The sequence below is a fragment of the Phragmites australis genome, chromosome 10 (genome assembly GCF_958298935.1).
Source record: "Phragmites australis chromosome 10, lpPhrAust1.1, whole genome shotgun sequence".
In the NCBI taxonomy this organism is placed as follows: Eukaryota; Viridiplantae; Streptophyta; class Magnoliopsida; order Poales; family Poaceae; genus Phragmites; species Phragmites australis.
In genome coordinates, this window is record NC_084930.1 from 24,921,742 (window position 1) to 24,949,550 (window position 27,809).

At 46.2% G+C, this 27,809-nt stretch overlaps 1 protein-coding gene across 1 annotated transcript; it reads right to left on the reverse strand.

Moving 5' to 3' along the window:
• Nucleotides 1–4,783: 4,783 nt before the first annotated feature.
• LOC133930177 (nuclear transcription factor Y subunit B-8-like) lies at nucleotides 4,784–5,530 on the reverse strand. Its single transcript, XM_062376857.1, has one exon. The coding sequence runs from the start codon at nucleotides 5,528–5,530 to the stop codon at nucleotides 4,784–4,786; it is 747 nt and encodes a 248-aa protein (XP_062232841.1).
• Between the last annotated feature and the right edge of the window lie 22,279 nt (nucleotides 5,531–27,809).

Sequence of the window (27,809 nt, forward strand, 5' to 3'; positions counted from 1 at the left end):
ATAGGCAGGCCGGTGGTGGATCGCTCCCCGTACCCAGAGGAATGGTACGGCGAGACAGACGAGGATGCGCCCACAATGGCCTCGCTGTGGTGTCGTTAATAGTTTCGTTCGTACTATGTTAGTCTCTGAATATTTGTATTGATGTTTGTCACTCAGCCACACTGGGCCCACGAGCAGCCTCGCAGCGCGTACGAGTATTTTCGTACCCAGTTCGACAGGCTACGTCCCAACGATGTGGTATGGGAGCCATACAGCGTTCGGTCCGTGCATACACGGGCAGGGTTGGGTTTGTCACCCTTGTGCACCCGCGACGAGGAGTACTGGCTCACCAAGGCGCCCCTTGTCTTCGACATCTACGTCAAAGAGTACTCACCGCATCGCGTCATGCGGCAGTTTGGCCGTCACCAGGCATTCCCGCTCGTCCCCATCCGTATCGTCCCCTTGCAAGTCCACAGGTACACTTGCAAAATTATAGTTTGAGCAACCTTCATTTCAGTTTGACTTACATTTGCCGCGGTATGAATGCAAATACACGCGAAAAGGCCAGCCAGCTGGCAACATCTGGGCGGACCGCTTGGCCCCTTACGTGGCAACATGGGCCCAAGCGCTACAGGACGTCGTTGATGAGGCGCGTCCCCACACCGAGGGGAACTTCAGGGAGTACCTACGGTGGTATGTATCACGTACGCGGACACGTGTCACCTACACCCCTGAGGATGTCCGGGCCCACGTCGCATCGACAACGGAGACATACACGGTGCATTGGGACGAGGACGCCGCTTTAGCAGTAAGTAACTTTTTGAAGTCTGTACTCCATATTCAATGAACATAACCATATACTTTAATTGTTCACTTTTGTTCGTATCCGCAGACAGATATCATTTATGACGTAAATAGGGATGCAGCTGCTGCCATGGACCGCGTCTGGCAAGGGCATCACCTAAGTGCGTCGGATGTTGCGAGCTTCATTAGACGGGTTTTCGACAAGACGACGCACGCCTTGAAGCTGACCTCCTGCCAATCTACCACAGATGTAGCAGGGCCGCCTCCCAGGACGAGTGGTGTACACGTCGAGTCATCTCGGCCGTCGGACGTGCACCGACGTTCTTCAGTGTCGGCTCCCACACGACCCCTTCTATCACGTCTTGGAGGGTCCGAGCAACATGGTACGAATTATACTTTTCAATAATATTGACCAATATCCTTTACTTATTGTTATTAAACATTCATTAGGTCCGTCTACACAAGTCTCGACGCAGCCTCGCAGATCGAGCCCTGTGCATCCACAGTCAGGTACTCCGGGAACTCTTCTTCCTAATTTCTAATACTTTCAACAAAATAAGTTAGTACTGTGCTCAGGTTACTTCGGTGACGAGGCCAATCCGTCTTCGGCGGCCCCACGCCTACCCCCCCCCCCCGCAACGTACTACGGCACATCAGCGTGGCCTTCTTTTGCTGCACCGTCGTACCACGCAGATACAATTATACATTTTTTACTACTACTTTTAAAACCATATTGTTTGTACCTAACGTGATTATTTGTTCACAGGCTCCTCCAGCCAGTACACATGGACGCCTGCCGAGCCTTCACAGTCCTTCTACCCTAATCAGAAGGATGAGGCTAGCCCCGACACCGCATACGACATCGTCCGTGACTTCTTCGGGGGCACACCTGACTACGACGTCCTTCAGCGGTCCCAGGTTTCCAGTGCACCGCTTCGGACACAGGCCACGCACAACGAGCCCTCGACACCGGTGGTCCCTACTAAGCCTACCAGATACGTCGGCCCACCCGACCCTCTCACCTACTCCAGGGGTCACGTGAGGGTTAACCAGCGGCATCGGGACTACGATGGGGCGCACGGGCGACGACAACGAGGGAGGCATGAGTAGCATTTTACATTTTATGTAACTAACATATGCATATTCGCTTCGTGATGTACTCCTATGTATTAAGACACGTTCACTTTGTATGGTCGACTTAGCATTTCGTAAATGCATTCTATATTCAGACACGTTCAATGAAGAAGTGACCACAGCACTAAACTTTAACCATGACTTGACAACACATGCCTCCTGCCGCAGGCTTTAAACAAGATGTGACAACACTACCCAGCCTTTTCAAATCAGTAACTGACAACACGGGTACCAATAAACGTGGAATCTCTGACCATGGGCAATGACAAAACTTTCCCATTCTTCAAGATGGAATCCGATGCTCCTCCCACCAGCTACGCCCATGCCCTCACTCCTTTCTTCAAGAGCGAATCCAATGCTCCTGCCTCCCCCAACTATAAATAGCCAAACCTCCTTACGGTGAAGCATCGCTCATTTCTCATATCTCTCAAGTGCAATGTCTTCCTCAGCTCCATCGAGCCCACCAAAGAAACATTGGGGGACTACCATACCTGAAGGTCTCGAACCACCAATGTGCTTCTGTGGTGACCTTTGTAAGCTCCGCGAGTCGCAGGATATCTCATACACCTATGGACTACGCTTCTTCATGTGTGCCAACTACGAGTATGACAAGCCTCGCCATGCAACAACTGGTTATCGACCGGTACGGTAACAGATATCCGCCTCATCTCTTCTGATTATGCACCCTCTTTTACTAACCGCTCATCTTGTTCCATTTGTTCAGTCCCCTCCACCGCTCTGTGATTTTATTCAGTGGCTCGACAATGAGCAAAATGACTCACAGAAGCTGTGGGTCGACATGAATATGAGGTGGAGAAGGGAAGCCTACGCACGTCGGGAGTACGAACAACAGCAAGAGGAACTTCGCCTCAAGTGGGAGGAAGAAGAGCGTATGAGGAAGGCGGCGCACGACCGTACCGTGGCTCATGCTCGAGAGGCTGAGAGGGAAAGGAAGCGGGAGAGAGCCCGCCGTGCTAAGGCGGCAGGTCCCGATGCCCTCCGAAAGGGAAATTATCCTAGATGCACGCAGTAGAGAGTACCTAATATAACCCGACATACTTTCCTTCCCTAAGGCATGTTATGATTAGGATCGGCGCACTAATAAGTAGGTCTTAGTGCGAACCGTACATGCCACCTTTGTTTTCTCATCGTGTCGTCGCGGTTACAGTGTATTGTAATATTTTCACCATATGTTCAATACTATGTTTGTCCTCGTTCCCACCCCATACCCACGTAAAATGCTGCAACTACTAATTACTGATTTTTTTCTCCCGTTATTACATAACCTACTCCAAATTTAATTTCTTAATTTCCTTACACCCTTTCCTTTTTTATTTCTTTAATTACAAAAATTATACATTTTTAGAGGATAAAATGGGAAACAAATTAATTTTACAGGAAAAAATAGCCCTACCGCCCCTCTGAGGGGGCGGTTAGGACCCGTAGCCGCCCTCTCAGAGGGCTACGGGCGTCTAGTTTTGCAAATTTTTTCACCGGAAATCTATTTATTTAAATTTTAACTCAAAAAAATAAAAAAATAAAAAAAAACTCCTCCACGTGATCCAATCCCACCCCTTAAGAAAACTATGAAGGGAAGTCCATGCCCACGGAGCCTGCGCGGGCCAGCCCACCTACGCGCAGTCACACGTTTCAGTTAGAGCGCGCCTGTCGTTTTAGAGTCTCCGTATTCTATTTGAAGTAAATTTTCTGGGCAACGACAACACACCCTACTCATAAGTATGCTTCTTTTACAATTTTTTGTTACGTTTCATTTGAAATAAATTTGCTGCGCAGGATACCTACACAGCCAGCACGCAAGCTTTTTTGGATGTAGTTGACCCTTGAACCAAAACTTTTGTTCACACACTCGTCGCTTTCGCAACTTTTGGCTGTGTTTTTCTTTCCTACATGAGGCTGCACATAAGTAGATGGTACATGGTGTATGTAGTGAGTATTTTCCACCTACTAGAGTAATAGGTATGCAGATAACACTAACAAAGTTAGTTGGATGAAAACCTCACCATTGAATATGTCACTCAAAATGTGGGAACATGGCCCAGATGACATCGAGACACATATTATATTGCTTATAAGATACCGTAAATTTTGCTGCGGCAGATGAGGACCTATCTGTCTAAAGGTGCATTTGGTCTCAGTTCTCTCAGGATGGAAGGAGGCGATGATGAACCTAACATATAGCTTAGGGAGAGAAATAGAACGAGACGGCCAAGCGTGCGGCCTAGTGGAAGCTGCTGGCTGCGGCGGCACCTGTGCCACCTAGATCGCCGCCGGAGAGCGCAGTGGCAGGTTGTTGGACGCCTCTCCCCAACACATCGACTCTGCCGCGCGCGACAATGCACTTCCACGCCAGCCGTACTACTTCACCGACGTCACGCTCGGCAGTTTCCTCCCCAGCGCAGCATGCCGTCACCGGTCAGACCTCGGAGCACGTACATAGCTCCAAAACTCATTCAAGATCAAGGCCACTTTCCCAACCGAACACATGGAGAGAGCGACAACGAGACAGCTGAGAGAGACGCGAGTCTTCCAGCCTTCGTGCACAGGAGCATGCAAGCATGCACTTGACCGGTCCTGGTTGAACGCACGTAATTAATTCATGGAGAGCAACATGGTAATCATGGAGTACAATGCTCAAGTTTCTTGCTGGATGGAACGATGGATGACAGAAGCTTAATTACTAGCTGGATAAATTAAAAGCAAGGTAAGTACATGCCGCTCTCCGACGATGCCAACGACCGGCGGCGAGAACGGCGCGCGCGCGCGCACACTCACACCAAGCACCTGCAGCAAGCTCAGGCGGCTGGCGAGTGGAGCCGCCTCTTATTAGACACGCGAGCTAGCTCGTCTACTCCGACCCAGTGCCCACCGCCGCCGGTGGCTCCTCATTCGACGAGCTTGCCTCGTCGGCGCAGAATCTTCCTTGGCTTCCACCGGCTTGGAACGCCGCTCCCCCGAAGTAGGCAGGAATGGAGTGCTCGCCACCGAGCATCTGGTACTGGCCGCCGAAATGTGGCCTAAGGTTGGCTGGAACCATGGGAACGGCGGCGTACGCCTGCATCGGAGTGGAGTACGGGAGCGGGTACACGGCAGGGTGCATCTGCCCGCCGTGGAGCGCAGCCATGGCCACGGACGGCGCGCAGGGCGCCCTTGTCTGGGCGCGGTCACCGCGCCCGGAGCCGCGGCCTGTGCCCTCACAGTCGCGCATGCGCTGGAGGTAGCCGCCGAGGGGCGCTACGTAGTCGTCGAAGCCCAGGCGTTCCATGGCCCACACGATGTCCTCGGCAGTGACGGTCTTGCGGCGCTCGGTGTGGCATCGTTCGTTGGCCTCGCCGGTGACGAAGCTGATGAACTCAGATACGCACTCCTGAATCACCTCCTTGGCGTCGTCGGAGATCTTGGCGTGGGGAGGGAGCACGCGGCGCATGATGCGGACCACGTTGGCAATCGGCATCAGGCTGTCCTGCTCCCGGATGACCATCTCCGTGTTGGGCACCGGAGGTTCAGTCGTCACTGCTGCTTCGTTGGGAACGGTGGGCTCCGTTGTCAAGGTGCAAGGAGCATTGGCTTGAGGGCTCTGGGGATGCATGGTCATCGATGTGATGGTGTTAGGTGCTATGTGCTGCTGTGATGGTCATGTTAAATAGGAAGCTTGCCAGCTGGGGGATGCTGCCTTAGCAATTAATCCAGATGAACCCTGATGGGAAAAAAAATGTTGTTGGGGGATAACTCAAAACATCAAAGATTGCATCCCTGATGGGTTCGGCATTATTACCTGTCGGACTTCTTGGTCAAGGTTTCGATGAAATACCTAGCAGAGGTGACTAAATGAGTGACCCGGTCTAGCATGGGTCCATTGAGATATGACTCGTTTAGTTAAATGGGTTAGGTTATATCGATTCACTTGTCATGACTTTAGCTCAAGCATGACCTCACTTAAGATTCAGTCTGGCATGGCACAAGCTCATTGAGGCAAAACCCGTTTAGGCACGATCTATTTAGGTCTGTTAGCTAAACGGACTGTTTCGTGCCGATCCACGTATAGCGACTCTAGCTCAGACACAACCCATTTAAGATCGGGTTGTACCGTGCTGCGGGGCAACACGGTAGGCCCGATGACCTTTTTTAGCCTGTTAGTCTGTAAAAAATTAAAAAAATCAAAAAACTTGTTTTTATTGGAATCAAACACATATCCTTCTGTTTGAGAGTCAAACATACTACTATTACACCATATATCATATATAGTATTAGATCTAAATAAATTATATAAAATATTAAAAGAAAGAAACTGTTAAATAGATCATTACCGTACCAACCTATTCGTTAGTCACCGTGTTAACCTGGTCCACTTGACCACTTTAGGGCGTGTTTGGTTGCCTGCACGCGTGCCGTCTGGCTCTACGCGTGCAGGCAACGCTCGGCTGCTTGCTGTTTGGTTGCCCGGATCGATGTTGGCGTCTGTATCCGCCCGTGCAAACGCATCGCCCCAGCCTGGCTCTGCGCGTACATCGGAATCGGGCGTACGCGCTGGGCCTGGCTCGGTCGGTGCAAATCCACTCTACATGTAAATTTTTTTATTTAACTCTCGATTTTATTTAGAGGTACAAGAATAGTCTAAAAATTCTAAATATTTTCATGAGTAAACTAGAGCTCACTAGCAACCTATTTTAATTAGGTTGATCCAAAAAGTCTAAGTCAATATTTAATTAAAATTCTTCAAAAATCATAAAAAAAATTCATTAATATTCTTATCTGGTGATGTACTAATTTATAAAAATATTTTCAGCTCTAGCTTATTTGGTAAAAAAATGAGTTTCTTTATAATGCAACATATACTCATGCGGGCATCCAAACACAATATCTTCTCAACCAAACTGAACACATACAGCCAACCAAACAGATCCTACTGTATCTCCTCAGCCTGTCTCAACTCAGCCTGTATAACTCATACGAGTCAGACTGAGAACATACGGGTAACCAAACAGACCCTTAATACCCAGCGAAAGGTCTACAGGGATACGTCCTGTCTGAAATCCCTACCAGTGGTTGTCAACATAACAAGCTGTGACATTGACAGCTGAGAATAATAATAAAAAAAGATTAGTAAGCATAGACAAGATGTGACATCGGTAGCTAAGAATAAACATAAAAATTGCTGAGCATTAGAACAAATTACAAGAAAAACTAACTACACATCAAATGACAGAAATTAAGAAAAGATAATTGTAACACAGATATTTCACTGGTTGCTAACGCAGTGCACCTTATCTTCGTAAATAGAGTAAATTTCACAAACCTATAATTATTTATGTCTTTGTAAAACAATACTATAGCTTCTAAGATCTATTTTACAAAATCACAACTACTTATGTCCTTTGTAACGTAAAATTATAATTTTTGGATTTGGTTCCACCCATCAGCTACATATTACTAGTGTTTCCCATTATACTAAAAGTATATGGCTGACGGGTGGGACCTAACAAAAAAATTGTAGTATTACGTTGTAAATAGCATAAATAGTTGTAGTTTTGTAATATAGATTTTAGAAGATGTAGTTTTATGATATAAATGGATAAATAGTTTTAGGTTTATGAAATTACTCTCATAAATATTGCAGTACAATACTGTCATCAAGTGCTTCTTGCCAAAATGATCAACAATCTGCAAGCAAGTGTTTCAATGAAATGTGACACGAAAATAATAAATCTACATAAGTAAGAGATGTGAACATGTAAGGATGCCATACTTTACAAACTCAACTAGATAGGAACCACACCATTTTCTGATAAACACAATTGCTTGTTTCTGTAGATATCGAAACGGTACGCTAACTGATGCATTCAGTATTCGTGATAGTACGACAACTAGGACTACAATGAACAAAATTCAAGAGAAGAAATATTAGCATCAAGCAATCATCAAGAAATTGCACGAGAAACAATAGTTGCTGAACATCGAACAAGGCCAAAAATTTCATGTGAAACCACACTTCAAGTAAATGTAACATTTTGATGTGTTGCAGGACATGATGATCCACCTGAGCGCAAATTTCGTGATCCAGACGATGGTGGTGCTGGTGGGGTGGCGCGGTGCAACGTCGGCACGCTGATGAGGTACTCGCACGGCAGTCACGTCCTCTCCACCATCGAGAGGTTCCTCACCGCGAGGAGGCTGGTGCTTCTCCGACCCGCACTCCCAGTCCAACCCCAGTGAGGTCAGTCAGGCTAAGGCTGCTGAAGAAGAGAAAGGAGGACGCTTCTCTGCTCTGCCTCTTCGATTCCTCCGGTTCTGTTCGGCCATTAGTAGCCAACCGATAAATATTTGAGCTCTGTTCTGTTGAAAACAGATAGAGACACTACACCACAGCACATAATTTGAGGCAGCTATTCAAGGCAGACTAAACTGGTTAGCCTCGAATTTGTGCTTTGAGGTAGACTGCGCAGCCTCACAATGCCTACTTGAGGCAGACCGGTCGGCAGTTTACGGATCATCGACAACCGGCACTGGCCGTGGAGATCATGATCATAGGTGTTGAAACATTTACACACAACATGCTATCGACTTCGCCCAAGCCTGCACCGAGGACCGGCTTCTCTAACTAGGGGTTCTAAGATAACTTTACCCCTCCAACCAACTAACCAGCAATCAATCGGGTGGATTCGATGAAGAACTATCTGCTGATGATTCCGGCAACGAGGTAAGTCATTTCATGGAGTTTGAACCACTCGGTTACCAAGACAACCGCGAAAGTGATGATCACCACAAGTCGGGATCCTCCCTCGTAGCTTCCGACAACATGGATTGTTGAGACATCTATCTGGAGCAATCCGATGACAAATTCATGATGGATCTGGACTCCTCCTCCATTCGAGATTACTCCAGAGAAGTCTTCTCTATTGAAGAGGGGGGGGGGGTGATGATCTGGGCAATCATGATGATGATCCCACAAACACACATATCCCTCCTGCCTCGGCTCTGGGTGACCATTAGTAGGGGGCTCGACACTTCAAATCTACAATGGTTCATAGGCTCCTCCTTCCACAAAAGGCTCTCATGCGCCCGCCGACTGCGGAACTGACAACCCCTATTGGCAAGGGTTGGATCACATTGATGACCGGATTGACAAAGAAGGCTCTTATTCGGACCAAGAACTCTCATCTAGCCTTCACTGGGCACAACTCTAATATAGGGAAGTCTCGCACCGCCCTATCTCATGATGGATCAAATTCTGAGAGACACAATCCCTGAACAAGATGACCTGGGAAGATAGCCAAGCGTTTAATTGCCGAAGAACCTTGCCGCTCAAAGATCATCCGATCAATGATCTACGCGATGTCATCAACCGGTGTAGGCGCTCGAAGACCCCTGAGGAGGCATCAACTGCACCTCGGCGGTCTAGTCGAGAGGCGTCCCAGCACCACTCGAGTCGAGGTCGATCTCTGACCCCCGTGGGTAGAACTCCCGAGGCCACCCGGACTAATCAAGGTGCCAGCAACGGGTGCCAGGCCTTCTCTCTAGACCTATGGAATGTTAACTTGCTGGCAAGGTTCCGTCACAGGATAATCGAGAAGTACAATGATAGTCTGAACCCCGTTGAGTTCCTCCAGATCTACACCACGGTAATCCAAGCGACAGGCTCTATGATGTATTATGACTAAGTTCTACAATACGTATGTTGATCCTGGCACGAAAAATTATCTCTACCATTGTGAACAGACAGAGAAAGAGACCTTTCATGAGTTCGTACGTCGCTTTAGCAATACCCAAAACATCATCCCTAAGTTCACCGAATACGATGTCATCCTGACATTCACTCAAGGGGTTAAGAGCCGATGATGCATTGAAGACGTCGTCAGAAAGGAGTTTGAGATGGTCAAGAGATCATGAAGATCGTCGACATGGTGGCAAAGGCCAAAGAGGCGCTCCTATTCATCAAGGAGATGGCCCAGGGCATCAAATGCCCTAGCCTCAGCTCGACAACGACAAGACCAGGAGCAAGTGCAAGAAGAACTCTAAGGGAGGTAAGAGCGAGAAAACCAAAGCTAACGAGGTTTTTGCAGATCTGCCTGACACCCATCTTGACAAGTGTTCCGGCTTATCCTGGGGCAAGAGCTACACATCTGGCACTGGTGAACGAGATGGCAAAACCTAGTGCGATCTCCACCAGATCGACAACCATAACTTCCACGAGTGCTACCTCTAGAAGAAGATGGTCAAAGCAGAGATTGAGAAAACAGCTAAGGAAAAGAAGACCCAGGTTATGATCCAAAGCAAGAACTCCAGCTCCAGCAGCAGCGAGGATGACTTGGATTTGGTCTCTTTCCAGTTGAGCGAGAGTACAGTTGACCACATGTTCAGTGGTTCCGCATCCTATGAGTCCAAGTGGCAATATAAGACAATAACCCAAGAAGTTTTGGCTGCCATCCCCAAGGGTCGTCGGGCCATCAAGTGGTCGAATGTCAAGATCTCCTTTGGTCAGGATGACTATCCTGAAAATTTCGTACGGCTTGGCTGCTTCCTAATAGTGGTCGAGCGTACAACAAACAATTGTAGGGTCACCCGAGTGCTAATTGACAAAGGAAATTCACTCAAAGCAATGCAGATCTCGTGATCTGCCATCAAGTCAGTTATGCAAACCTTCCATGACATAATACTCGGATCCTCAACTACTCCCACAGCATAGCACTACACCTATTAGTGCATGAAGATCCCAAGATCTGAGGAAGTCATAAATGTCCACTGCGATAAGCGAAGTCTTGATATGGCAACACAACATCAACTCGATAAGGAGACAAAGAACTCAAGGCCTAAGGTGGCTGTAAAGTCCCATGGAGAAGTCATAACTGTTCCTTTGGACCCAGTAGAGCCTTCCAAGACCATTTAGATCAGCTCTAACCTGGACCCTAAATAGGAACTCGCGCTCGTCACCTTGCTCTAGGCAAACACCGACATGTTTGCATGGCAATCGTCTAATGTGTTTGGGATCCCCAAGGAGGTGATTGAGCACAAACTAGCTACCCGGCCTGATGCAAAGCCGATTAAGCAGAATCTCTAGCGGTTCATGCCTGACCGAAAGGAGGCTATCAAAGAGGAAATCAAAAGGCTCACCAAGGCAGGATTCATTCGAAACATGGATTACCTCAGGTGGCTCACCAACCCCGTCATGGTAATAATATCAAACGGCAAGTGGCGTAGGTGCATAGACTTCATGAACCTTAACAAAAGCTTGCCAGAAGGAAGCCTTGCCTCTGACACAAATAGATCAGATAGTTGACTCCACCTCCGGGAGTGACTATTTAAGGCTTCTCGACGCTGATTCCGATTATCATCAAAGTAGCATGCATCCAGGAGATGAGGAGAAACCTCCTTTGTCACTCCTTTTGGAGTCTACTGTCATGTCAAGGTTCCTTTTGGATTGAAGAATGCTGGTGCTACATACCTATGAGACATGCAAATAACCCTCCATAACTAGATTGGCCAAATGTCAAGGCCTATGTCGATGATCTCATCATTAAAACTAAAAATAAGGAAGATCTCATCTCTGACATGCAAGAAACCTTCAACAGCCTACATAAGAACCAAATCACATTGAACCCAGAGAAGTGCGTGTTCAAAGTCAATACAGGAAAATTACTCGAGTACTTGGCGTCGTACCAAGGAATCGAAGTTAATTCCGAGAAGATCAAAACTATCGAAGAAATGCAACCTCCCAAATCAGTACAAGAAGTCCAAAAACTCACTGGATGCATGACAGCTCTCAATCGTTTTATATCCCGACTAGGAGATTGAGGACTTCCTTTCATCAAATTGTTGTGCCAACATGACAAGTTTATATGATCAGAATGTACTGATCAGAATAAGTACACGATTCATTCAAAAATCTAAAGAGATATCTTTCGTCCCCCCTATGCTAGTCACTCCCAACCCAAACAAAGATCTTTTGTTATACATAGTGACCGGACCAAATACCGTGAACGGGGTATTGGTGGTAGAAAGGGAAGTGCCCGACAAGCGAGAGAAGAGCCAGCGATCGATGTACTATGTTAGCGAAGTACTCCATGGTCTGAAAGAACACGACCCCTAGGTGCAAAAGCTATTATGCACTATGCTTATGACATCTCGCATGCTATGATACTATTTTCAAGCTCACAAGATCACTATATCATCAATATTCCCACTAAGGGAAATCCTCCATAGCAGAGATTCACTCGGCCGAATCGCCAAGTGGGCTTTCGAGCTCAGGGAATTCAATATTCGTTTCATACCTCATACAACGATCAAGTCACAAGTACTCGCCAATTTCGTTGCCAAATGGAAAGGACATTATCAACCCCAGGACAACCGCGATGACCTATCAGATGTATGCATTCTTTTCTTTGATAGATAAGCTTCAAGGCGCGCAGGGGGCTGGAATTATACTTATCTCTCCTATAGGAGAAAGCCTGCAATACACTATGCAGATTGACTTCCCGACCAAAACAATGTAGCAGAATATGAGGGTCTACTTGCTGATCTCTGAGTTGCTTCTGCTTTTGGAATCTGTTGCCTTCTCGTGAAAGGGAATTCACAGTTGGTGGTGAAGAAAGTTAGCAAGTAGTATAAAATCTCAGATAAGACCGTATCAGACTACTTTGCAGAGGTGAGGAAGCTTAAAAAGAAATTCATCGAACTCAAGGTCAAGTATATCCCAAGGAAGGATAATTGTCTCGTTGATAGTCTTGCCCATCTAGCATCCTCATGGTCTCCAAGACAAACCGGCATTTTCTTAGAGAAACTATCAAAGCTGTCTGTGAAATTATCAGATGCCACAGCCAAAGGAGAGGTGGTCAATGAGACCTATAACTAGCTCATGGCTCATTAGGGATTGACGCCTCAAAAGGAGTCACAAGGGAACTCGTGGCTCAGCTCAAAAGCAAAGTTTCATGGATGGACACAATCCACAAGTACATTTAAGATCAAGTTGTACCTAAATATGATGCACTATTCGAGCAGATTTTCTATCGATCTAGGATGTATACCCTGGTGGACAACATTCTCTATTGATGGGGCGCCCACATAGTAATCATGAAGTGCATCTCTCAAAAGCGAAGTAGAGAACTACTCGAGGAAATCCATGGAATAGTGTGCAGAGTTCATACTTCCTTCTGAACTCTATTCAGGAAGGCATTTAGATAAGATTTCTATTGTCCTACCACTCTCCATGATGCGAGTGAGTTGGTAAAAAAGTCTACCACCTGTAAATTTCACAGCAGACATGCACATCAACCTGCTCAAGCCTTACTGATGATCCCCTTGTCGTGGCCATTCGTGACTTGGGTGCTGGATATTCTGGAGCACTTCTCGGTCACATCTGGGGGCTTCAAGTTCCTATTTATCGCAATTGACACCTTCACCAAGTGGATTGAAGCTGAGTCAGTCGGTAAGATCACCTCGGCAATAGCCAAGAGCTTATCATGAAAAGCATCATGACATGGTTCAGCGTCCCGAGTAGGGTCATCATTGACAATGACATTTATTTCTCTAGTGCGGCATTCATTGATTGCTATGAGGGACTAGGCACAATAATTTGTTTTGCCTCTGCAGCCCATGCACAAAGCAACGGATAGGTCGAGCACACCAACGGTCTGGTGCTCCAAGTAATCAAGACCCGCGTCTTCAACCGCTTATCCACCTATGCTAAAGCCTGGGCTTCTGAGTTTCCCAATGTACTTTGGACACTCTGAATGACAATCAATTGGGCGATGGATGAAACACCTTTCTTCCTAGTCTATGGGGTTGAAGCCATGCTACCTTATGAACTAAAGATCAAATCCCCCTGAGTCATTCCCATATACTTGTCATGAAGAATATCACCTCCAGTAATTCTCTACAAGATAATCCACTCTTCCTTGTCAGTATTAATTGTGTCAACGGTTGAGAATTCCATCAAGCACATGGTGTCAATCCTCAGGTAGGAACATGATGTTGGGGTAGAAGATGAGTGCGCAGCTCCTGCCCATGGACACCTTCCACATGAACCACGATGGATCCGGAGGACGCAATGGTGAGGGTGGAGAGCCTAAGAGCACCCCAGCCTTGCATAACACAACTGCACCCAACCATGGTGGCAATGGTGATGGCCTGGGGCACGTGGTATGGATATCAGTTAAGGCAGCGCAGCGACCTGCACCCAGGTCTGTGGACGTTGCAGCAGTGGGTGTGTCCCATCTGACAACAACAATGAGCTTGGCAGAGTCACTCGTGGCCACGTCCTTGCCATTGGCATTGACAAAATATTGTAAGCATTCCATTGAACATTTGGCGGGCATCGCTTCCTCCAGCTTGATGGTGTCTAATGGCTTCAAGGAGACCAACGAAGACTCCACAGTCACCAAGATTACCTTGGACACAATCGTTGGAAGCCAAGACATGGCCACGACATGGGTTTCACTGGTGTCGATGTCGAGACCCTATGTGGAACGCACAGCGTCTGACTTAGCAGTTAGGATGACTGCTGCATTTGGAGCCACTGCAACCACGCTGTAGTTGGCGATGGTGATGGCCACTAATTATGACATGGTTGTGACACCGGAGTCAGACGTGATGTTTCCTAGGCATATTGTCGAATAGTTGGTGGGCGACTCATTGTCGAGGGTTGCATCGATGCATGAAGCATCAATGCATCATCATCCATTATATCGTCCTTGGTGGTGTTGATGTAGAGCGTCGACAAGGTCGCTGTCAGCTCCACGACTCCGATGAGTGCAACCAAGGCCCTCAAATCAGCCCCCATATTCGTCACCTTCACCAAAATCTCTATGTTGGAGGCTTGCAACGCCACCAACACCTTGGTGATCTCTACCATCTGCTTCTCCATCTCAATCTTCTTTCGCTTGTAATCAAGAACCTGGAAAGCAACAGCTCTGATGCCAAATTGTTATTCCAACTTGATCAACTCCCAAAATAGAACAAGTACACTAGGAATTGTCCAATAACTGAATCAGGTACACATGTATTTAGTGAACTAAGGGGTATGGGAATGGAGAAAGAGGACTAGGTACACATGAATTAGAGGTAGAATTTGGGATTAGAGTAGCGGTAGCAGGGGTTGGGGAACAGGAAGCAAAGCACGAGGTAGGAGTAGAGCCAGAGGAGGAAGAAGAAGCCATTTCGCAGTTTCTGTTCGATCCTTAGCCGATGACTGCTTGGCATCCTTTTGTAGCCCTCTTGTTTCCATTTGGTTGGGCCATGAGCCAGACGGCTTGTCCAGCAAGGAAACCTAATGGCAAGGGCCCCGTTCGTGATACAATCTCCCATGTCTCAATCAAATTCGAGGCCGGTGATGGCAAATAATTGGATACACACACCCTCTTCTGGGCGAATAATTGGATACACGGCTCCTCGATTGAGCTGCTCATGCCAAACCTATGGCGGGCAGTGTTGCGACGGACCAGGAATAAAAGGACGGTGGCAGAGGGCCATGTCAACCGGCAATGGATTTGTGACATCATTGGGGCTCTGATGTTGTAGGTCCTTCGTGAATACAATCGTACATCTGGGAGCTCCTCCAATCCATGTCGACACATCCTTCTGCCACCGTGTACAGGACCGATTCATATCGAAATGGACTCCTTCTGCCAACTACTCGACGTCAAGCACCTACGCGAAGCAGTTCATCAGGCAAACAACGATCTGGGCAGCAAGCTGCTATGGAAGACACGTGCTCCATTGAAATGCAAGTTTTTTGTTTAGCTAGTCCTAGACTGCCGATGTTGGACCCCAGATTGTCTCCGATGTCACAACCTACCTAACCATGGGACGTGCGCGCTGTGCACCCAGGAACAGGAGACGCTCGAACACTTGCTTGTGGGCTGGGTCTTCAGCTGAGAGGTATGGTTTCTCTTACTTCCTCGAGTCACAAATAAGTGTTCTTTTAGATATTAATACGATCATCAATATACTATTTTGTTCACTAATTACTAGCATAAGATATATGCAGAATATAGCAAAGTTGTTATATTATGAGACCAATATTCAAGTCAAATATAAATATATCATTTCAAAAGTTCAATCGTAATATTCAAAAAGATATTGATAGTCAAAGTTTAGGTGTTAACTATACGTAACACAAAATAACACTTATTTATGACTCGATGGAGTATTAAGACGAGTCTTTGCTGGTCTGGTGGGAATGATGTCAGAAACGAATTGCAAAGAGAAAAGGAAACAATTTGACTCCTTGGTGGTTCTTTTTTTCAAATACAGAGATACCCCATTTCTATTACCATATAATGGAACCAACCGTTTAGTGTATTACAACCACACAAAAGGATAGACTAAAAGATCTAGTTCTAAAAGTCATTTGATGAACACGAGGACTAAGACTAAGCAAACCAAAACAAACGACATAATCAGACAACTAGCAGTCCGCTGTCATACGACAAAAACTGGAAGTAGAAAGGCCTGACGGAGATCACTGAGCCTCATCATTATCCTTCGACGGACGTTGTTCATCATCTTCATGCTAATCTTCAGATATAATTACCTGATTATTTGGAAGAGCTCTTGAAGAAGACTGTTGTTGAGCACCAAGAACACTCATCACAGTGTTCAGCAGGCTTTGCGCCCCTTGCATCAGCCCATCCTTACTCATGCCCTTTAATAAATCTACTAAAGTTTTCAAAAAAGAACATGCATGAAAGATAATCACACTAGGATCACGGATTAACTTTTTTCAAAACATGCACTATTACGCATTTTCCAAATAGCCCAGCAAACGGTAGCCAAGGCAATCACAAGAAACATCTTCCCTTGAAGAGGGAATGTTTTAATCCAACCATAATATTGAGTGTTAGAGCTAGAAATAAAATCAGCTCCAATAAAGAGAACAACAAAGCCCCATGCTGCTTTAGCTACCGGGCAAAGGAAAAAAATGCGCATGTGATTCCTACTGAGACAAAAGTAGCAAGTACCATCACCAACCCAATTACGTTTTATCATATTATCTTTAGTGAGGAGTGCATTTTGTTCTAAAAGCCACATAAATGCTTTGATTTTCAAAGGTAACTTAGCTTTCCAAATGTGCTCATATGATATGTGAGGAGAGTCTCTCACAAATCACCTATACATAGATCTAACAGTAAAGATACCATTTTTTTCAAAAGCCCATGAGATCACATCATCAGATTCATTTATGAATTGGAGTAACCAAATTTCTACTACTTGAAAAATCAGTTTTTCTTCCGCTCCTAATTCGTTCGTCCGCCTTTCGTCTGTCTCGCTCTTTGGTCAGCCCACGTTCTGCACTTCTGCTTTCATTGGTGGGCCCATGGACTTGCATCCTCATCCCTTCCCCGTCCCCTCCCCCAGGGTTTGATTCCGCCACCTAATTTCATGCCTCTAACGCGGCCTCTCAGCCTCCACCTCATAGACGCGATGGCGCCGCTTTCGGGTGAATCCACCCTATCGACACTGCCTCTGCTCACACTTCCCCTTCTTCACCACCCCATCGGCGCTGCCTCTGCTCAGGTTCCCGATCTGTGACCACCTTCACGCGGATCTACTTGCCCCATCCTCATCTCTGGTGCGCCGCTCGTGGAGGCCTACAACTCACGGTGCCCGCCGCGGGGGAACGTGGAGCCCTTGCCGTCGCTTCTCCTCCTCCACGCGGGCTCCAGCTCCCTGCCTTCACGTCGTTCTTCTCCAGTCGTCCGTCGTCATGACCATCAAACGGACTCCCCGACGCCCGAAGGTCGTCTTCCGCCGCTCGCTGGAGTTCCCCCATCATCACAGCATTGTCACCGTCCTTCTTCGGTCGTCCGTCGTCGTCCCGACCTCATCGCTGTCAATGTCCTGAGCCGGATCCAAGGTAGCCGCCCTCAGTCAACACTCATAGTCCACGTCAGCGCCACGTGCCTTCCACGTGTCAGTCCACGTCACCCACCCAAGCCCAGTCAGCCTGCAGACGCATTAATTAGGTTTTTTAATTCAAAAATAAACCCTTTAATCTCTAAAATTAGGTGATCTTACATTTAGGCTCTTAAACTTTATTGTTTTCACAATTATGGCCCTATCAGTATTGTTATTTTACTTTCAGCCCTCTGAATGTTTACTAATTTACAAATAGGTCCTTGAATTATATAAATAAGTCCCTGGAACTTTTTGTTTTTACAAATTAGCCCTTGTTTTTTTAGAAAGCCCATGTAGCTTAAAACCTTCATAACTTTTTCATACGAGCTCCATTTTAGGTGATTCTGTTTAGTGTACCGTTCTTAGATGTTTGTACTTGTTTGTTTCCAGTGTACGCGATTGCAATAGGAGATGAGCAGTTCGTGAATTGCAGGATCGGACTTTTGAAGAGTTTGAGCAGCCCGCTACTGAAGGCAAGTGTCCTTGATCACAGTGATCCTATTATAGAAAAGTGTGTCTTTTACTTTCTAATTGCATGCTCTGTCAATATGAATCACTTGTTTAGGGTTTATTAGTACTTTCCATGATTATCCTTGTCGCCTGTGTTGTAGTTGGGTGTCAAGGGTAGAAATGCTTAGTTGTGCTGTCAAGTTAGGTGGGATAAATGTTAATTTGATTAATGGTCTATGCAACATGAACCGGTTTGGGTAATCTTTGGTAACAACATGGAACATAGGGATCTAGGCAGGTTGGTTGGTTGGTATGACTGCTGTGTGTGCATTGGGTGATGTGCGAGTACATGCTTGAGATCCTAAGGACCGGTTCCTGGATATGTAACCCAGCATAACAGCTCAACCACGAGGGTTATATGGGTACGGCTTGGCCAGTTAATTAACCACCCCTCCAATTCTGTGAGCACCATCGACGGCTGAATGGCACAAGAGGGGGCTTCTACAGTGATGTAATCTATGTTAGCGGTGAAACCTTAATGGGTGCTTGTAGTTTGGCGGGAGCTTTGTAACGGCATTGTAGTGATCTCTCGACGCATACCTTGGAAGTGTGTAAGGTACCGACGGGTACCGGCAAAAGAGTTGTTCACGACTCGTGGGTAAAGTGTGCAGACTGTGCAGAGTATAAAACTGACCGGTCATCCATGCTCACGGTCAAGAGCAGGCTTGGACTTCTTGATGATTAGTGGGGATCTTGGATGGTTGGTTTTAGGTAGTCGGGTGATGGTACTCCGATGAGTCGGTAGCCAGATATGAGATATCTTGTGAGTTTGGTAGTCTGATGGAATCCGATGAGCTGTTCCCTTAATGATGGTGTCATCACACTTAGTAAATAGAATTGATCAGTCCTTTTTGAGTCCTAGAATAGGATGACATAGATGCAGTAAATGTGAGTTAAGCCTTTCTTGCCTTAAGCCTCCATATCATGTTTTTTCACACTTGCTGAGTACTCTATGTACTCACGTTTTCCTTTTCCCAACCTCTTGATGTTGCTCAAAAGGTGTGGACTTCGAGGACATCCTAGCCGATGGAGCTGAGTTTTAGGCGAAGGTAGATTTCGACTTGAAGACCATATTCTAGGCTGGCGCTGCCCCAGAAAACGCATGTGGATAGATGGAGGACCAGTTACTGCTGGAGTTATCTTAGTGTTTTCTTTAAGACCTACATGTCTTTTTGTAATGAATCTTATCGTTATGTAATGATACTATTATGTTATTCCTTATGAAGTTACCGTATGTATGAAACTTGATCCTGACATATATGTAGAATGCATCTGGTTTGTCCTTTTGAAACCGGGTGTGAAAGAGGTGGTATCAGAGCCGTGTCGACCGTAGGACAAGCCTAGCTAGAAATGGTCTTTATTAAGGACATATCTATATCAAAAACTAATTCTGAAAATTATTTACTCTACCAGTGTCATTTTTGCCATTCTTTCTATTGCTGTTGTTTCTAAAATTTTGGAAAATTGTTACTGACTCATCTCTTTCATTCAAAAATTTTAGATGACTCGCACAAAGCAGACACCCTGCAAGCAGATTAGTGGTTTTGTTCCAGCTAGAGCTCCCGCAGAGGACACCTGGGCGTTCCAACCGCCCGTGGAGTTTCACTCTTCTGGACTTCAGGCAGGGGAGTTTCCTCGCAAGCTTTGGACGATCCTCGAGAGTCTGGGCTATCAGGAGGCCCCAGTCTACAAGGGAATCAGGACCCCGCTCATCGGTCATGGCTACGCTTAGATGGTGGAGGTGATCATCTTTGCGAAGCGTTCGGACGATGATGGCCACAGGGTGTGCATAGGATCCATTTAGCCCTCACACCGAGAGAGACCTTTGCAGCTGGGATATGTGACGCAGCTCGCCAGGCACTTTCAGTCATCTGTGCAGAGTACCACGACACTATTTAGACTACGCAGTACAACTTCTACCCGCAGCGTAGGAGTAGTAGCTTAGAGGTCACCTTTGTCGGCACCAACAGGGAGGGTGACGCCAGACTGGTGGAGCAGGTTCACCTCACCGACACCTTGACTCAGGAGCTAGACAGAGCCCTTGACAAGCTAGACGACGTGCACCTGAGGCTGGCTGAGGCAAAGGAGAGGATTTGCACCGTTCAGGCTACGATGACTAATAACTTGAAGGAGGAACCAGAGGAGATGCCCGAGCCAGAGTTGCCCCGCTCTCTCTCCCGCAAGAAGCTCCGCCTCGACACCACTCTACATGTTGCACTGCAGGAACTTTCTCAGGGTGGCGACAATTCCTGAGTTAGTAGTTTTCCCATAGTAGCAGTTTAGCGTCGTTTAGAGTCATTTGTTTTATGATGTAATGAACTTGTTTGATTTCAATGCTATGAACTTGTGTGTTAGGTTTGCCTTGTGTCTGTCGGTGTATTGTGAAAGTTTATCTTTCGCAGTTGTATCATCTTCGATCTATAGATATCAGCTTATAAGTTCTTTGTCATACTTCATCTATCCTTGCCCTATTCTCATTTCCCAATCTCATGTTCTTGCAATCGTCAGATGGTGAACATGAGGAATACGAACAATGCTGGTGCCAATAGGAACAACACCGAAGGCACCAGCCCCAATGCTCACTCCCAGGATGAAAATCAGGATGCGTTTCCCTCATGGAACGGGCGGACAACCGGAACTAAGTGCACCCAATGCAGATGATGGTTGTGCAGACTCAGATTCTATAGGGACTGATGCAGGCCATGGCAAGACTTCAACAGGCACCCCCAGCTTATCAGGCACCACCACTGCCACCGCAAATGCAGCCGTAGAATAAGCTAAAGGACTTCCTGAGCACCAAGCCATCTATGTTTGCACAGGCAATCGAGCTAATGGACGTCGATGATTGGCTCAAGACGATTGAGAGTAAGCTGCAGATTTCTCAATGCCTAGGCAAGAAAAGAGTCCTCTTCACTTCTCACCAGCTTGGAGGATCAGCTTCAGATTGGTGAGTAGCCTACACTACAGCCCATGATGACCCCTAAGAGATCACCTGGAAAGAATTCAAGGACATTTTCCACAAGCACCACGTGCCAGCAGGGAAAGTGAACTGAAATAGAAGGAGTTTCTTGGATTAAAGAAAGGTCTCATGTTAGTGCGTGAATACCTTACCAAATTCACGCGGCCATCCCATTATGCCCCTGGAGATGTAACACCGATGAGAAGAAACAAGACTATTTCTTATAAAGTTTGAACTCGAGACTTCAGTATTCTCTCTCAGCTAATGAGTACCCGAGCTTCCAAAACTTGTTGACAGAGCCTTTATTCTGGAGAAGAAGAAGCAGAATTTAGGAGAAGAACGCAAGCAGATGATGCAGGGTCAGTCTTCAGGCAACAACACCCGTCTCCGTTTCAACCCACCACCAATAGGACAGGTGTACCATTAGGTAGGCTACAACCAGCAACAGAGGGCACCTAACTAGACTTCGGGATCTTTTAGTCAGCCAAGGCAGCAATAGCCCCAGCAGCAGCAGCGCTCCAACTACTAGGCCCCACGCCCAATGAACTAAAACCAGCAACAATAGGGTCGCACTAGCCAGGGATCCAGTACAATTGGCCCATGCTTCAGCTGTGGGAACTTTGGGCACCTTGCTAATATGTGTTCCAAGAAACAGCAGGGTTAGACCAACAATCAGTAGTAGAACCGCCCCGAAGGTCAGCCACAACAGCAGCCTCGTCATAACTTCATGAGTGGGTGAGTCAACCACGTTGCAACAGAGGATGCCCAGGATACCCCGGATGTGATACTTGGTACGTTTCCCGCCCAACTCTCACCCCACTACAATTTTATTCGATTTCGGAGCAACACATTCCTTTATTTCAACTAAGTTCGTAGAAAAGCATAGTCTACCGATAGCCATAATGAAAAGTCGGTTGATAGTTAGTTCTCCAGGCGGAGAAATGGAATCGAAGCATGTATTCCCTAAGATATTCCTTGCCATTAAAGGGGTGGAATTTGCCGCAAACCTTATTGTCTTGGAGTCTAAAGGGATATAATTATTCTGGGAATGGATTGGTTGGCTAAGTTCAATGAAGTGATAGGATGTACCACCAAGATAGTTCAGTTGACACACACATGTGGCACCAAGGTGGAGTTCAAAGCCACAGCATCATCAGAAGAGAATATCAAGCTCAACCTGGCCAAGGCAGTAGGGGAAGTCATAGTAGTCAGCGAGTTCCCAGATGTCTTCCCTGAAGAGTTGCCAGGTATGCCACCAGACCGAGACATTGAGTTCGCTATTGAATTAGTACCTGCCACTACTCCCATATATAAGATACCGTACATAATGGATGCCAATCAGTTGGTTGAGCTCAAGGAGCAAATCCAAGAGCTATTAGACAAGGGGTTTATTCACCCCAGCACCTTGCCCTAGGGAGCCCCAGTTATCTTTGTGCCAAAAAAGGATGGGACTTAGAGAATGTGTATTGATTATGATGCACTTAATGAGGTGACCATTAGGAACAAGTACTCCTTGCCTCGCATCGAATATTTGATTGATCAACTAAAAGGAGCATGCGTCTTTTCCAAGATTGATCTTCGGTCAGGTTATCATCAGCTGAAGATCCGAGCATCGGACATTCCCAAGACCACTTTTGTCACCCGTTATGGTCTGTATGAGTTTACAGTAATGTCTTTTGGATTAACCAATGCCCCAGTATACTTCATGTACCTCATGGACAAGGTCTTCATGGATTATCTGGACAAGTTTGTGGTTATGTTCATCGATGATATTCTGGTCTTCTCGAAGGATGAGGAAGAGCACAAAGAGCATTTGAGGATTGTTTTGCGGAAGCTCAGTGAGAATCAGTTGTATGTCAAGATGAGCATTTGTGAGTTTTGGTTGAAAGAAGTCTCTTTTTTAGGTCATATCATCTCAGCAGGGGGAGTATCCATTGACCCCAACAAAGTGAAGGAAGTTCTAAATTGGAAGCCACCACATACCATTTCAGAGATCCAGAGTTTTTTGGGTTTAGCAGGATATTACCGTCGCTTTATAGAAGACTTCTCCAAGATTGCCAAGCCAATGACGGAGCTATTGGATAAAGGGAAGGAATTTAAGTGGACTCCCACTCGTGGGACCAACTTTAATGAATTAAAGAAGAGATTAACCACCATCCCAGTGCTAATCATGCTCGACACACAAAAGCCGTTCTCGATATACTATGATGCCTTGCGCCAAGGTTTGGGATGTGTGCTAATGCAAGAAGGCCACGTAATAGCCTATGCTTCAAGGCAATTAAGGAAGCGTGAGGAGAATTACCCTACCCATGACTTAGAATTAGCTGTTGTGGTTTATGCACTTAAGATTTGGAGATAGTACTTGATAGGGAAAAGATGCGAGATCTTCTCCGACCACAAAAGTCTAAAGTATATCTTCACTCAATCCAATCTCAATCTCAGGTAGTGTAGATGGCTAGAACTAATCAAAGATTATAATCTTGGAATCTACTACCATCCAGGAAAAGCAAATGTAGTGGCAGATGCTCTGAGTAGAAAGACCTATGTTAGTATAATGATTATACAAGAAAGACAACCTGGATTATGTAAAGAGTTTGAGGAGCTTAATTTGGAAATTGTATCTAGCACAACAGCAGTTGTAATGGAAGTGGATTCTACCTTGGAGCAGGATATACGCAAGGGTCAATAAGAAGATGAGAAGATTCTAGAGATCAAACAACTCATTAAGGAGGATACAGCTCCAGGATTCACGAAAGATGAGCAAGGAGTGGTGTGGTATAAGAAAAGAATATGTGCTCCTAATGTTAAGTCTATTCGGGAGTCAATTCTAAGAGAAGCCCACGATTCAGCTTACTCTATTCACCCGTGAAGTACTAAGATGTACCAGGATCTCAAGGATCGTTACTGGTGGTACGGAATGAAACGTGAGGTAGCAGAATATGTAGCCATGTGTGACACCGCCAGTGAGTTAAGGCCGAACACCAGAGACCAGAAGGGTTGTTTCAACCACTGAAGGTACCCGAGTGGAAATAGGAAGAAATCAAGATGGATTTTATAGTGGGATTACCTTGAACATAGTCCAAGTATGATTCGATTTGGGTCATAGTAGATCGGTTAACAAATGTAGCTCATTTCATACCAATCAATGAGACAAATCAAGGACCGAAGCTCGCAGAGTTGTACCTGTCCAAGATTGTGTGTCTTCATGGTGTACCCAAGAGGATAGTTTCTAACCAAGGTACCCAGTTCACATAACGTTTTTGGTGGCATTTGCATGAGTCTATGGGCACCAAGTTGAACTTTAGCTCGTCTTATCACCCGCAGACTGATGGACAGACAGAGAGGACCAATTAGATTCTAGAAGATATGTTGAGAGTATGTGCTTTAAAGAACGGCAAGAGTTGGGATAAGAATCTTCCCTATGCGGAATTCTTGTATAATAACAGCTATCAGGCAAGTTTAAAGAGGGCCCCTTTTGAAGCACTATATGGACGGAAAAGCAGAACCCCGCTATTCTGGAATCAGACCGGAGAAAGCCAAGTCTTTGGCCCAAAAGTTCTAAGGGAAGCAGAAAGGCAAGTACAGGAAATTCAAAAGTAAAACGAACGGCGCAGTCAAGGAAGAAGAGTTATGCGAACAATCGACGTCGGGAGTTGACCTTTGAAGTCAGAGACTTCGTGTATCTCAAGGTATCCCCGATTAGAGGACTTCGCAGATTGAAGGTCAAAGGAAAACTGGCACTCCGATACATTGGGCCATTCAAAATACTACAAAGGAGATGTGAAGTGGCCTATCAGCTTGAACTGCCACCCTAGCTCCCCGACGTCCACAATGTGTTTCACATCTCACAATTAAAGAAATGTACGAGAGTTCTACAAGAGTAGCTGTCGATGGAGGAATTAAATGTACAGGAGGATCTCTCTTTTTCGGAATACCCTGTCAAGATTCTCGAGACATCAGAACGTGTTACCTGGAATAAAAGAATCCATATGTGCAAGGTGTAGTGGAAGCATCACTCAGAAGCAGAAGCCACCTGGGACAGAGAAGATGATCTAAAAGCAGACTTTCCCAGTCTCTTCTCCAATCTTTTCGAATCTCGAAGACGAGATTCATCCTAAGGGGGGTAAGTTTGTGGCGCTCGTTCTTTGCGCCAGCACCGCACCCGCGCCCACTCGGCCAAAATCGCCACCATGATCCCCCCTCAACGCGCCGTGGTGCAACAGCTTCCCAAAACTACCGGCGCACGATCCAACCCCGTGCCCCAAAACCTCACAATCGCCCGCGGCTATAAAACCCGAATCAACCCCCGACCAAGTTTCCTCTCGCTCCTTCGCGCCTAAGCCCCCAAATTGCGTCGGTTTCCCACACTCGAGAGCTCCCGTGACGTCGTCGCAGTTTCGCTATACTTCGTCGCTGTCACCATCGCCGTGCCGTTCTGTGCCTCCCCGACGCCATTCGAGCCCATGCCCATGTTCTCCGCCCACACCTCATCGTCTCCCGTTGTTTCCTGTTGAAGCCCAGCCACCGCATGAAGCTTTAGCCACCGCTGAAGTCGTGCAGTTGAACCTCGCTATCGCTAGGCTGCTTCGCCGTGCTCCGACACCGACGTGCCCATCAAACAGACTCCCCGACGCCCGAAGGTCGTCTTCTGCTGCTTGCCGGAGTTCCCCGATCATCACAGCGTCGTTGTCGTCCTTCTTCGGTCTTCCATTATCATCCTGACCTCAACGTCGTCAACATCCTGAGCCAGATCCAAGGTAGCCCCACCACCATCCGATCGTAGATGAACGGTCACGATTAGATCCAGTCATACCGCTTCGTGAGCTACCAGGAAGCTACACGTGTCACATAATCCCAGTCAGCACTCATAGTCCATGTCAGCGCCACGTGCCTTCCACGTATCGATCCACGTCACCCACCCAAGCCCAGTCAGCCTGCTGACGCACTAATTAGGTTTTTCAATTAAAAAATAAATCCTTCAATCTCTGAAATTAGGTGATTTTGCATTTAGGCCCTTAGACTTTACTATTTTTAGAATTATGCCCCTGTCAGTAAACTATTTTACTTTCAGCCCTTTGAATTTTTACTTATATACAAATAGGTCCCTAAATTTTATAAATAAGTCCCAAAAACTTTCTTTTTTACAAATTAGCCCTTGTTCTTTTTTAGAAAAGCCCATGTAGCTTAAAACCCTCATAGCTTTTTCATACCAGCTCCGTTTTAGGAGATTCTTGCGCTCACACGATCATAGCAGTCAGTACTATCCATTATTAGGCTTTTCATAATACCTTATTTCTGTTTAGTGTACTGTTCTTAGATGTTTGTACTTATTTTTTTTTGGTGTACATGATAGCAATAGGAGACGAGCAGTTCATGAATCTACAGGACCGGATTTTTGGAGAGTTTGAGCAGCCTGCTACTGAAGGCAAGTGTCCTTAATCACAGTGATCCTATTATAGAAAAGTGTGTCTTTTACTTTTTAATTGCATGCTTTGTCAATATGAATCCCATGTTTAGGGTTTATTAGTACTTACCATGATTATCCTTGTCGCCTGTGTTGTAGTTGGGTGTCATGGGTAGAAATGCTTAGTTGTGCTATTAAGTCAAGTGGGATAAATGTTAATTTGATTAATAGTCTATGCAACATGAACCAGTTTGGGTAATCTTTGGTAGCAACATGGAACATAGGGATCTTGGCAGGTTGCTTTGGTTGGTATGACTGTTGTGTGCCCACTGGGTGATGTGCGAGTACCTGCTTCAGATCTTAAGGACCGGTTCATGGACATGTAACCTGGCATAACAGCGCAACCACGAGGCCTATATGGGTACGACCTGGCTAATTAATTAGCCACATCTCTAGTTCTATGAGCACCATTGGACGGTTGAGTGGCATAAGAGTGGGTTTCTGCAGTGATGGAATTGCTGTTAGCGGTGAAATCTCAGTGGGTGCTTGCAGTTCGACGAAAGCTTTGTAACGGCCTTGTAGTGATCTCTCGGCGCACACCTTGGAAGTGTGTAAGGTACAGACAGGTACCGGCAAAAGAGTTGTTCACAACTCTTTGATACAGTGTGCAGACTCTGCAGAGTATAAAACTAATCGATTAGCCGTAATTCACGGTCAAGAGCGGGCTCGAACTTCTTAATGATTAGTTGGGATCTTGGATGGTTGGTTTTAAGTAGTCGCGTGGTGGTACTCCGATGAGTTGGTAGCCGGATATGAGATATTTGGTGAGTCTGGTAGTCCGATGGAATCTGATGAGCTGTTCCCTTAATGATGGTGTCCTCACACTTAGTAAATATAATTGATAAGTCTTTTTTGAGTCTTAGAATAGGATGACATAGATGTAGTAAATCAGATGTTGGAGCAAGAGTTCGTCTTGCCCCAGCAAATACGGCGAGAGTTTCTTCTAAAGAGGAGACTCAAGCTTGGAGATGAAGTTTAAGAGGAAGGAACACCACGAATGTATTGATGGTAGGAAAAATGGATTGATCTGGGGGGAGTATCACAGGTTCGCTG